At 43.8% G+C, this 12,782-nt stretch overlaps 2 protein-coding genes across 2 annotated transcripts in view; both read right to left on the reverse strand.

Moving 5' to 3' along the window:
• Positions 1-494: 494 nt before the first annotated feature.
• Positions 495-8,615, reverse strand: gna14a (guanine nucleotide binding protein (G protein), alpha 14a). Its single transcript, XM_079744670.1, has 7 exons — positions 8,135-8,615; positions 3,911-4,095; positions 2,731-2,885; positions 2,330-2,458; positions 1,875-2,004; positions 1,266-1,419; positions 495-693 (listed from the first exon to the last, which is right to left on the reverse strand). The coding sequence occupies exons 1-7, from the start codon at positions 8,253-8,255 to the stop codon at positions 503-505; spliced, it is 1,065 nt and encodes a 354-aa protein (XP_079600796.1). The 5' UTR covers positions 8,256-8,615; the 3' UTR covers positions 495-502.
• Positions 8,616-10,989: 2,374 nt separating this feature from the next.
• LOC307081463 (guanine nucleotide-binding protein G(q) subunit alpha) overlaps positions 10,990-12,782 on the reverse strand; it is an 11,301-nt gene continuing 9,508 nt past the window's right edge. Inside the window, exons 6-7 of the mRNA XM_079744657.1 lie at positions 12,295-12,448; positions 10,990-11,591 (exon numbers count right to left, since the gene is read on the reverse strand). Of these exons, the coding sequence (XP_079600783.1) occupies positions 11,401-11,591; positions 12,295-12,448 (345 nt within the window). The 3' untranslated portion in view covers positions 10,990-11,400. The remainder of the gene's footprint in view (positions 11,592-12,294; positions 12,449-12,782) is intronic.

Below are 12,782 nucleotides of genomic sequence, written 5' to 3' on the forward strand. Positions count from 1 at the left end.
TAAACAAGGCACTTGGAGGAAAACAGTAACTCGGGACAGAGCAAAGTATTTCAGAGTTTCACATTTTTATAAATTATTTTTATACATTATTTGTAGATAGAAATTTAACATGTTTTATGCATGTTATAAAATAAAGCGCAGTGCATTCAGCTACTTCAAAACCATTTTCACTATTGGCTTGAACCTTCCTACGGTAGGCCTTCATTTGAATTATCATAACTTAAGTAGATATTTAGTCCACACAGACTGACGATTAATAAGTTAATTATTCCTTACAGTAGATCTCTACAAGGATTATTCATATTTCGTTCTGATTCTAAAAACAAAAAGAAAATGCATTACTTCTACCCAAAAAATGCAGTCTTGACAAGTATTATTGTGAAGAGGTCGCATATTATAACGAAAAGATTATTCCTCCTCCGACAACAACAATGTGAGTGTGACTATTCGACTTGTCATCTCCTGTCATTTCCGTCCCGACCTAGCCTCCTCTGAGTGATCCTCACACCAGGTTGAACTCCTTCAGGTTGTGTCTCAGGATGGTGTCTTTAACCACCACGAACACGAAGCGGATGTTCTCCGTGTCGGTGGCGCAGGTGAAGTGGGAGTACACCGTCTTCTCCTTGTCGGGGTTCTCGTCCATGTACATCTTCAGTATGAAATCCTGGGCCGCCTTCAGGTCCTGCTGAGGTCCTGCAGTTCAGGGAAGGTTATCATATTCTCAATGTGTTCGTTATTTCTCTATATGTATGGGTGAGATGCTTTCATAAGCCTCTCGTTTATAGTCTCACCTGGACGTTGTTTACCTATGTCTGGAACTATTTGGTGTTGCAAACAACAACATTTGACTAAATCAGAATATGAATTCACTGTTAAAGCAAATGTTAGCTTTTTTGTGTAGGAACCTGATAGACATTAATGCTTTATTCTACCCTAAATACATTCTCAGAATTATTTTTTTGAAATATCCATCCACCCAGATCTTATGTGGCATCACTATAGGATCCCGGTGATCACTATAGGGTCAATTTCTACAAATCTACCGGTAGACAACATTGCATATAATCGGCCCACTTTAAAAAACAAATGTTACCAACATTGCATTCAGTGATGCAAAAGCATATACCAGGATCTGACATTGTCTCCCCACATGCAATGACCTTAAGATTTACTGAGGGGAAGGACTGCCAAGCCGAGATTTCCATAAAAAAAGGTCCTGCGCCATAACATTTCTCCCACACACACGCACACACACCCAGACCCACCTGTGAACTCAGGGAAGTAGTTAGCGACATGAGAGTACTGGATCTTCTCAGTGAGGATGTCGGTCTTGTTGAGGAAGAGGATGACTGAGGATTTCTGGAACCAGGGGTAGGTGATGATGGTCTTGAACAAGGCCTTGCTCTCCTCCATGCGGTTCTGAGGAGGGGGCGAGAGAAAGGTTGGGGGCAAAACCTCTTGTCTGGTGCTAAACTGGATTTCTCTGGCACTCACAGATTTTGTCAGATTTGATCAGTTTGTATAAAATAGTCAGACCTGTCTCATTGTGAAAATCTGCAGGCGTAGGCCTGCAGATTTTGAAAAGTAAAAAAGATCGAGTCCACTCACAACTAAGTTCCTATTTGTCTTTTGGTAGTTACATAACACAGCATGTTTCTTAGCCAAAATTTCGGCCACTGCCACCGCCTGTGCACCGTCTGGCAAAAACCCATAACCTGGCCCATTGACAGCACGTCCAGTCAGAGGAGAGAGTCAAGTCTTCGTTCAAACAGAAATGTTGTCCAGGGGCGAGTAATGGCGTCAGAATCACACAATGTGTGTCGTGCCTTTGCTCAGGCTCTTTGGCCTTAGCGAATGAGGAAGCAAACACGTACCTCATTGTCGCACTCTGCTAGGACCTGGTCGTACTCGCTGAGCGCAACCAGGAAGATGATGGAGGTGACGTTCTCAAAGCAGTGGATCCACTTCCTCCTCTCTGATCTCTGACCTCCCACATCCACCATCCTAAAGAGACGAGAGCCACATTCAAACGTGGGCCAGATCCTCACAAATATTCTGAATAATTATTAGCCTTATGTCTATAGTTGTGACTAGGCGTATGTTCATGGATGTTAATCTGAGCATGTCTAAAGGCTTGTCTAGTGGTGTTTTATATGGGCTTGTCTGAACAAGGAGTATGTCTATGGCTGTGTCTAAGAGTGTCTGTTCATGTCTTGATAGTTTGTCTATGTGCATATCTAAGAGTTTGTCTATGGGCGTGCCTCAGAGCATTTCTTTGGGCGTGTCTAGAAGTATGTCTATGGGCGTGTGTAGGGGTACTGTATCCTACCTGAAGATGACGTTCTCCATGTCAAAGGGGTATTCTATTATACCAGTTGTGGGCACTCTCACTCTGACGATGTCCTGCAGGTCTGGTATATATGAGGGGTCTGCAATGCGATCCAGCTCGTCAAGATAACTATAAAACATGGGAATAATAAGAGACAATAGGAAATAGTATTGGTTATTTCAATCAAGATAAAAACAACAAAATATATGATTCATAGTTCAGAGAAGGGCATACATGGTAGCATACAAAACTTGCTGTTTTTACTGATTATAACTAGGTCAAGGAAGCACACCTACTCAAATACATGGCCAGCTATCCATATACTTTCCCCCCCATAATTTTGACATTCTCAGAACCACTGCAGGAACCCAGGGACTGCTCAGTGAATACTCATTGCTCACTATTTGGTGGAGTCAGAGAGCTGGTATTCTCTGCGCCGGTCGTAGCACCCCTGCACCCCACCATCCTTCCACAGACTCTTGATGGCCACTGAGAGAGTCTGGTCGAACTCCTCCACCTTGTCCACCTCCACCTCCAGCACGGAGTCGGCATAGGCCTGCAGATACACACAACACACAAACGCACATACACAATAACAACTCCAGCATGGTTACACAACCTCGGGGTAGGGAACCCCCGCTTGGGCGCGGTCTGATATGCATGTGAGATTGCCGGTGATTGCTGTAGGAATTCAATGCTTTACTTTTGACAAAAAGGTTTTGAAGGTCAAATGTAGTAAAGTGTGTGATGTTTGTGCAACTTGTAAAAGGATTTTCAAACCCCAAAAAACATGCCCAAAGGTTAGGGAAATGCTGAACTATGGTAGCTAATACGCCCGCTAACCCCCTCCCTTATCCTCCAACCGCGTTCCTGGTAGTTACTTGGTTGCAACCAGGAAGTCAAGCATGCAAAAAAAGTAATAAACTGAAAATGTCTGGTTACATACAGTATAATAAACGATGAACATGCGGTGCCAACACCCAGTACAAGATAGGATAACACCATAGAGCAGCCATAATAAAAAACACATTTGACCAAGCTATATAGTCTGTCAAAAGTGACCAAAATAAACCAATGGAGTGACATCTGGTGATCGTTACAACGTGAAGATGGTGTTGTCAATGAATGAACTCGCATGCAAAACTGCTCAACTGGTCATCATTGATAGCAGGAAACACAGGCCTCTTTGGGAGAGGAGCACGTGACTGACTACAAGCCACCACTGTGGGCCACAGCAGTAACATAGAGACCCACGGCTTCATAAGGGGATTCAGCATTAAATATGGCCTTAAAGGTGACATATTATACCACCAGGTGTGAGTGTGATTAGCCATTACAAGCCATTTTGAAAATCTGCCTAGATGTGTGCTGGATAGATCAGCCTCCCAGCCTTCCCAGTGGACTGTAGCAAACGTTGCTACGTAGCAAACATTAATCCGTCTGTCATACATCTAGGTGGACACGTCCGCTTGTGCTGTCAGAAGTGGCAGATATTCAAACGGCTTTTCATGGCTAATCACATTCACACCTAGTGGTATAATATGTCACCTTTAAAGCCTCTCATGTTTGTTTCTTTCATACCTGGCTGTCCCCCTCGGTGAAGGCTATGACAAGCGGCTCCATGGCGCGGACCATGGCCTGCATGGAGGTGAAGATGTTCTGGAAGACCAGCTTAGCGTAGCTCTTCTTGTCGTCCTCGGAGAAGCCCCCTCCATGGATGATCCTCATCTGCTTGATGAAGGTGCTCTTGCCGCTCTCCCCTGTGCCTGAGATAGGGGAGACCGTACCGGGCCAGGAAGTGAGCCATGAATTATTAATGATATCATGGCTGGATGTTTGCTTTTACTAAAAGTTCCCTCCTCGAAGTGCTAGCGATAAATGTTGTTAAAGAAGCAAGGTAACTCTTGTAAATGCTAGGAGGAAAAAAGGCGGAAAAAAATAACATAATGATCCATGGTTGGAGAGGAGTGCATGGGGGCAGACCTGATGTAGTCGCAGAGTGTTTTGAGGTCAAAACAAGAACAACAACTTTCAGGTATTTGGAGGTGTGAGGTTCCATGAATTACTCAGTGGACACGTTGGCTTCCAACATACGTGCAGCTTACTTTAACATTTATTTACCCATAAAGAGCTCCCTATTACTATATTTTTCGATGGTTAGGATAGAATAGAAGAAATAAATGCTCTTCACTGTTATCCCATATTCTTATCCATCATCCTTAATCAGCCCAACCTTAACCTGTCACTTGATCCCTGCATCCTGATTGTGTGTGTGTTTCTGTGTATCTACCAATGTGTGATACCACAAATAGTTGCTTAAATCTAAAACATTTCGGGTGAAGAATTGACAATAAAAAACAGTGTGCGTTTCAATCAACCATTTATTTTCTCTTCAGCGTTAAATGACCCAACTGAAGCTGTCAACTAAGCTATTTGTTAAACAAATGTGTTTGTTTTCAGTGGTGTACTTTCAAGCAACAAGCAGTGACTAAGTGTATGCAGTGTGTCTATTAATGTGTGTGTGTGTATGTGTGTTTGTGTGTTTTTCATTCTTCTCTGCACACCCTTTGGAGTATATCAGAGTAGTAGAGTGTTTGTGTTGTGATAACATATATGTGTTAAAATTGCTCGTCAAAATAAAAGATAATAGTGTTAGTGAGCTACATCTGGTTGTTAGCATCTCATTTAGCGCCTCCTTGTGTGTTTTGCATAGTGTCGCACTTGAGCTCAGCTCCTAGCGAGCGATACCCAGACAGGGTGAGCCGATTTGAATGCACCTTGTTTACAAGTCAAGTTTTCTTGAGAGAAGAGAGAGGAGTTTTGGGTAAAGATAAGCCTCTAAACGCAGCCCAATGGATGTAAATCTGCCCATAGAGAGATCACCACAGTCTCCTTGAAGAAGGTTCATTGACCAACTCTTATTGGATAAGGGAGGGAATGAGCCAATCAAAGCACGCATTTCATTCATGAAGACTATAGGAAGTCAAATGAGTATAGAGCCACTATATTCTCTGTCTATTTTCATTGTAGTGCAGAATTAAGTTAAGAACAGTAAACTGATCAATAAATGGAGAAATACATAAATTTAAACAAACTAAATCAACCTTGAAATCAACTGAGAATTTGTAAGAAATCGCACATCGGACTACCTTCACTATATGTCATGACATGACATCCCTCTTTACCTACTTTAATCTTAACTTTTCACAATATCTGTGTGAAGAGCACGAAACAAGGGGGGGAGGGGGGTTCAGCTGTGAGTCAACCTCACAACAAAATGGCCACGTAGCTGTGGAGCAAGGAAAGAGGCTTTTTTGTGTCTGTATGCATGTTGTCCACCCCAGTGCTCCCGCAGTATAGTCACTCAGTGTGCGTGGTTGGGTGTGTCACTTTAATTACCCCCCCCCATCCCCGCCACACAAAGATAAGCAAGGGATGTATGAGTAATTGCATGTGGTAAAAAGGACACTCATGACTAGTGTTGAGGTCAATAATACGATGGGTATTTATGATATTTTGTCTCACCATACTGCATATACTGCAGACAGTATAGATTGGCCTGTATTATGCGTTTCTTTAGACTCTCAAGTCAAACTAAATCAACAAAAACATATTTTTTTTTGGGGGGGGGGGGGCGTTGTGTAAATATCAGCATATGCTCCAAGTGTCTCCTCTCCGAGTCCATGTTTGTTACCTTGTATTTGTAAACCAATGCCCAGCAGTACACATAGAACACATGATGTTCAGCGTGATTGTTCAGAAGTCTAGTAACGTTTAAGATCATTCAAATCCAATTCAAATGACAAGCAGAAAGCCACTGAGAGTAGTCTTCCATTCGGCTTTGGTACACACACACACACACACACACACACTAACACACACACACACGTGTGCACACACACACACACACACACACACACACACACACAGACACACACACACACACACACGTGTGCACACACACCTGCACACACACACACAAACATACACACACGTGTGCACACACACACACACACACACACACACAGACACACAGACAGACACACACACACACACACAGTCTCTTCCCTCCTTGGGGACTCAATTCACACTGTAACCCACCTAATGAAACCCACAGAGACCGCAGTTCACACAAACCTCCCTGCACACACACACACCTAGCTGCACAGTAGTCCCTTTACCTGCCCGGTACACACACCTGTGTGGCACACACAGCTAGCTGCTGAATGAGTAAAAGAGCTACCTGGCCCCAGGGAATCATCACTTGCTTTTCCCCCAAAAGGATTCAATGACAACGGAAACAGTACAAGTATTCAATCTAGATTATTCCAGTAATCATCATTTGAACAAAGTTGAATAAATAAAAATGCATTCAAATTAATAAATAATTAGGATCTCAATAAAACCCAAATGTATCATCATTTTGATGTGAAGTCTGTAGATATAATTCACAAATTGTATTTTTTTTTACATTGGATTAGATCAGATCAGATCAGAACCGATCAGATTAATTCAGATCCAGTTTGATTAGGTAATCCAAAAGATACCATACTGTACAAGACAACCAACATGAAAACTCAAAGGCATCCATTAGCTCCAGAACCAAGAAGCATGATACATCAAAAACGAGCACCAATCACTCTACCAATATACAATAATCAATCATATCAATCATCAATCGTCAATTGATGTGAGCGTCTATTTCTCCCCTTGCTGGCTGTGGACATGGAGGGGTGAGAGGAGGGCAGTGTTTAGAATAAGCCATTTCGAGGAGGACCAGGGATGCAAAGCTTGATTTAAAGCCTGCTGGCAGCTGCATTTGCATGTGTTTGCATGCAATGTGGCCGCAGCAGCTAGTTATGCCTGTCACACACACACCACCAAACAGGTATAGGGATGGCTTAGCGGCCTTTGTGTGTGTGTGCGTGTGTGTGTGTGTGTGTGTGTGTGTGTGTGTGTGTATCCATGGTGAGGCTTACTTGTGGGATGATGGTGAATGTTTGAACAGGTGCCACGATGCTATTTCCACCTCCCAAAAGCATATATATTATAAATAACAATGGAGACCATTATCTATCATAACATCCATAATTTATTAAAGGATTGCAAGGCCTAGCATTTATACTGCTTATGGGGGTTGTCATAGCTTCTATAATAAAATAAAAAAGAACAAGTAAAGGCATGCACCATCACTCTATAGGAGCACTTTAACGCCGTGAACATTCAAATAAAGAAGTGACTATACTCTTAATGTTTTCTATTGTGTATACGATGTGTGGATTCCTCTGGCAAAGTGGTGAAAGAGATGTGCAGTAGACTCCTATCTTAATCGATATTTGTTTTCAAGTATCCTTCCACTACGCTGTCGTGTGTTGTGTGTGTGCACGCCTGTTAAAGTTTGAGTGAGGACCGAGACACAACGACTGGAGGCCAGCAGAGCCGCAGTGGGCGCTGCGCCACATCCGGAGATATGCAGAAAATAACTCCTGCGTAAAAGGAAATGTAATGTCTTACGCGATATGAAACGGAACCGTGTGCGGTACACAGACCATAACTGCTTTTAACCGCGTTTTATTCCCTTATCACATCAAAACAACATTGACTATAAAGAAAACCCTTTTGGTACGGCATATACCTATACAATTTGTTTCAATGGAGAACCAAGTGCTCTTTATCTTTCCTTGTAACTCTTTACTAGGGATCATACAGTTCATAAGTATTCGATTATATGGACTAGGGAATTTGGTTGGAACAGGGCATGGGGCACTTGCCGGTAACACAGGTGTGGTCAGCCTGGATGCTCACCTAACAGCAGCAGTTTCAGTTCCCTGCGGGAATCCTTCTTGTCTCTCCGCAGCTGTCTCTCAATCTCCTCATTGATTCTCTTTTTCGCCTTATCCTCATTCGATGAACAACAACCGGCCATGTTTGAACTATGAACGTCAATGGCCGGCGACCCGTCAACGTCGTCCTCCCGTGCGCCTCAAAACTGTGGAGATTTGATGATGAACCCAATCGCGCCTCCTCTGCGCTCCCCTCGTTCCAAACACACACACGCACACACACACACGCACTCACACACACCCTTGCCTCAGTCGGAGTGCGCCTTGCGCATCTTTAGGTCTGCTTGGCGTTACTTCCAGTGTTTGCAGAAAAAACAGATTGAAGATCCATCTACTTCACCCTATAGTCCTTCTGGAAACCTTTGCGCAAAATAGGGAGAAATGTGCTGTGGCCGGTGGAGAGGTTTGACTGCAGAACGCATCTTGGTGAGGAGGGCTGGTCCGTCCTGAACTTTATCAATTTCTTCCTAGAAGGGCGGTGCCACTGGGAAAACACAAACGAGGAAGTTTACAAGGCAGTGGCACTGTGGGGATTCATGAAAGGATGTCGTCCCACCTCACTGACAGAGGCTTAAAATAATAAACATTCTTTAAACTGCAGCCTTTATCTGGCCTCGGGTGTTTTTTGAAAGATAGGCCCAATGCATGTTATACAATTAATTGTTATACAACTGACTTATGTCTCACTGTATGGGGTGTAGGCAGTAGGCAAAAAATCTTCCAGAATTAGTCTTGCTTCTCAAAGCAATTCAGCAGTTTGAAATATGTTCTCGCCTTCATGACACGTTAGGCCCATTTATTCATATTATGTCTCAGAGGTGAGTAAGAAAATACTTATTGATAGCTTTGTAGACCTATATAATTAACAGTTTTACTTACTAGTAAAATAAAGTAAACAAAATACACTGTAGGTGTAAAAGTGTTTCCTCCAGTGATGAAAGTACAGAAGTTCAGCATATAAGTGAACAATATATAATGCTTTCATATTGTTGGTTTCAAGAAGTGATTGTAGGCTCATACCAATTTTTGTACGATGTTGGATTTGAATAGTTGTCTTTATAGTTTTTAAAAGTGAACATTGTTGTTGGGGAAGCACACCAACCAAACAAAATGTACATTCTCCTCTTAAAAAAAAAGGAAACCCTTTCACAATCACATAGATACATATTTCCAATACCGCACATTCAGTCTGCCAAAAAGTCATTATTAAGCCAACAAAGATGCTGCCATATATGTGTATATATGTTTATATATATATATATATATATATATATATATATATATATATACATATACATATAAACACATGTATATTTATATTTATATATATATAGAGAGACAGAGAGAGAGCGAGAGACAGAGAGAGAGAGAGAGAGAGAGAGAGAGAGAGAGAGAGAGAGTTGTATGTACAATGATTATAGCATTCATCACTATGCCTCAATGAAATATCGATAACAGGCTTATATTTACGGGAATAGTTACAAAAAATCGATATACTCAAAATCACTTGGGTGTAAGCCTGTCAGAGCCATCGGTGCCAAACTGAAACAAAAAGGGCTCACTTTGGTACAAATGTTAACACTTTGCCCTTTTCTTAACATGTAGCTATGCCTATCACCCAATGTACTATTCACTGCTAGTGAACTGGAACCGTCCCACAGCTGGGCTGCCATGAGACAATTAGAAAGACACAGCTGGAATGTGACTGGGTGCCATATACAGCGGACCCTCTCTCTGTGGGAGTCTGGCTATTGGCTGGAGAGTGGGTGAGTCCAGGCAGTGTGTGTGTCTGTGTGTGTGTGTGTGTGTGTGTGTGTGTGTGTGTGTGTGTGTGTATGCGTGTGTGTAGGTGGGTGGGGTTAATACATTGTTGACTGCTGTGAATACTTAAAAAAAAAAGCATCAGTTTGCTGTTGAGCCAGTGGGTCAGTTTGCTCACGTTTAATTAGCCCTGCTTATTATCTTCTCAATACTTTCTAATCTTCTTATCTTAACTACAATAGTAAACAGCGCAAAAGTCGACTCTGCTGCTTGAGTTGTATGGCATTGGCAATATCAACATATTACCATAATAATAAAGCATTAATGTGGCACAGTTTGAACAAATAATTCTAAATATTTTCTCATTATTAATGGTCACTTTTTTAACGCCCCCTAAAATGAAAACAGAAAAACATGGATCGCTGCTCGCAAGGTGTATGCTTTCCGTGCTTTGGCATGTAAAGCCCATGAAAATCACGGCGACCAATGAACGACATGTTATTTTCTTCCACACGTTGAGCTGTACGAATCAAGCCATTGCTGACGTAACACTCGGCCCCAAACCGCGGCTTCAGTTCGAACGAGCCTTCGTCCGAGGGATAGCCAATCAGAATCCTTTGCTGCAGGCGGCGTTAGGTTTTTCTTTTTTCACTTGCGGTACCCAAAGTTAATACAATAAAATAATAATGATAAACTTCAATCAATATCAAACCAACAGCAAAAAAAACAATAATAATAATTTAAAAATCACAGTTTATACCTATAATATCAAGATACCGGCCAACCGTTCCTGCGTCAGAGCGCGTTCCGTTATAGTATCTCTTTTCTTCTGTTAGGCAGTTGGATTAGCAATGCCCGCAGCGTGGCCGCTTCGGAATGCATTACTGAGTAACAGGACGGGCGGTCGGCAGGAATGAGGAGCAGAATCGAGACGTCTTATTTTGTTGTACAAAAAAAAAATAAACAAAGAAGGCAGGAAAAGGAAAGGAGCACCGCGCGTGAGGCATCGGTCCTACTGACTCCAGCAGGCAGACCACCCGACAGCCTCTCCCACCCTGACCCTCTGCCCCCACTTCCAACCCCCACACTCCCCACACACACAACATACATGAATATAGTGTTCTGTACAATAATTACTGTCTAAACTTCCCCAGCCCTACAGTCTCTCTCCTCCCCATCCTCCTTAGCATTTAGCATCAACACCTTAAATAGTTACATTACATTGGCTTGGTTAACCCCCCTCCTCTAGGGGTCAAGCGGAGGTGGGACAACAACAAATGGCGAATAAATTAGAACCACGGGAACCATGTCACGTTTTTCACTGCAGTTCCGAAAAATCCTCTTCCTTTTCTTCGATCGTATCCCCCGCGTCCAGTCAGTGTGTGTTGTCGTGGGGGGGGCCCATCTTCCCCCCCGGTGCACTTGTTCTCGTCCCTGTCTCGTCCTGGGCGATCCCTCCCTGCCGGCTCACACCAGGTTGTACTCCTTCAGGTTGAGCTGCAGGATGGTGTCCTTGACAGCGGCGAACACGAAGCGGATGTTCTCCGTGTCCGTGGCGCAGGTGAAGTGGGAGTAGATGATCTTGTCGCTGTCGGGGTTCAGGTCCACGAACATCTTCAGGATGAACTCCCGCCCCGCCGGCGCGTCCCGCTGCGGACCTGTTGAGTGGCGGGGGGGGGAGACATGCACACACGCTCAGATCCATGTTTCCAACAAGAGAGGGCAGGCATGGCTTCTAAAGTCGCAATGGGTTCGACTCCCAGCCACAGGGCACTGGCTTCCACGCCCAGTCTTTGGGCGCTGCGTTTAACTACAGCCGATCGGCGCTGGATTTAACTACAGCTGATAGGCGCTGGATTTAACTACAGCCGATAGGCGCTGGGTTCGACTCCCAGTCAAAGAGCACTTGGTTCAACTCAAAGCCAATAGGTGCAGCGTTCGACCCCCAGCCAAATAAACTTGGTTCAACTCCGAGTCGAAAAGCACTGGGTTTAACTCCCCACCGAAAGGCACTAGGTTCTATCGGTTGGATGTCGGCAGCCTAATTGGTTGGCAACCTTGAGCATAACCCATCGTCCGTAATGACATATCTCAAATTAATGTGCTAAATAACGCTGCTTTAAGCCCTGTGAAAAAAGCAGTGTTATTTAGCGAATATTGCCAGTTCACACTCTGTCTCTCTCAGCAGACCAGCGGAGGCCAGAGTGACATTCACTGCGAAATGAAAAGTAGACTGGACGTTGTCACAAGGCTTCTGCTCAATGTGAAATAGCATTCAATGGAACCCAAGGGCTCGAGAAGAGGAAGAGGAACAACAGAGAAACTGCGGGACTGGGGGGGTGTTCAGGACGCCGGACGTACCGTCGTACTCGGGGAAGTAATCCACCAGGTGGGAGTACATGATCTTCTCCTCCAGCAGGTCCTTCTTGTTGAGGAAGAGAATGACCGAGGAGTTCTGGAACCAGGGGTACGTGATGATGGTCCTGAACAACGCCTTGCTCTCCTCCATGCGGTTCTTTGGCCAGAGAGAGAGAGAGAGAGAGAGAGAGAGAGAGAGAGAGAGGTGTTGAGGAGAATGGGCGGGAGAAGAGGGGAGAGAGAATAACGAAGGGGAGGGAGAGAATAATTCATTACCCTTTATCACTGATTAGGGGAGTCTTAATAAACGTTTTACCTCACCGGTGGGAAGGAGCAGAGGAGAGAGAGAAAGAGAGGTGGATAGCCAAAGAAAACAGGAAAGAGAGAATGGGAATGGGGGGGGGCTGGGGGCAGCCGTGTCATCTTTAAAGGTTTAATAGCTCCCTGGTGCACCGTCTCAGTGTGTAATTAAAACCGAAGCGGGCGCAATT

Source organism: Pollachius pollachius, assembly GCF_949987615.1.
Source record: "Pollachius pollachius genome assembly, chromosome: 1".
NCBI lineage: Eukaryota > Metazoa > Chordata > Actinopteri > Gadiformes > Gadidae > Pollachius > Pollachius pollachius.

Excerpts from the sequence above, each read along its gene's own strand:
- gna14a (XM_079744670.1), bottom strand. The coding sequence starts at position 8,255 with ATGGCCGGTTGTTGTTCATCGAATGAGGATAAGGCGAAAAAGAGAATC. Across the intron at positions 4,096-8,134 it reads ACTGAAACTGCTGCTGTTAG|GCACAGGGGAGAGCGGCAAG; the intron begins GTGAGCATCCAG and ends CCCCTATCTCAG. Across the intron at positions 2,459-2,730 it reads CTCTCTGACTCCACCAAATA|TTATCTTGACGAGCTGGATC; the intron begins GTGAGCAATGAG and ends CATGTTTTATAG.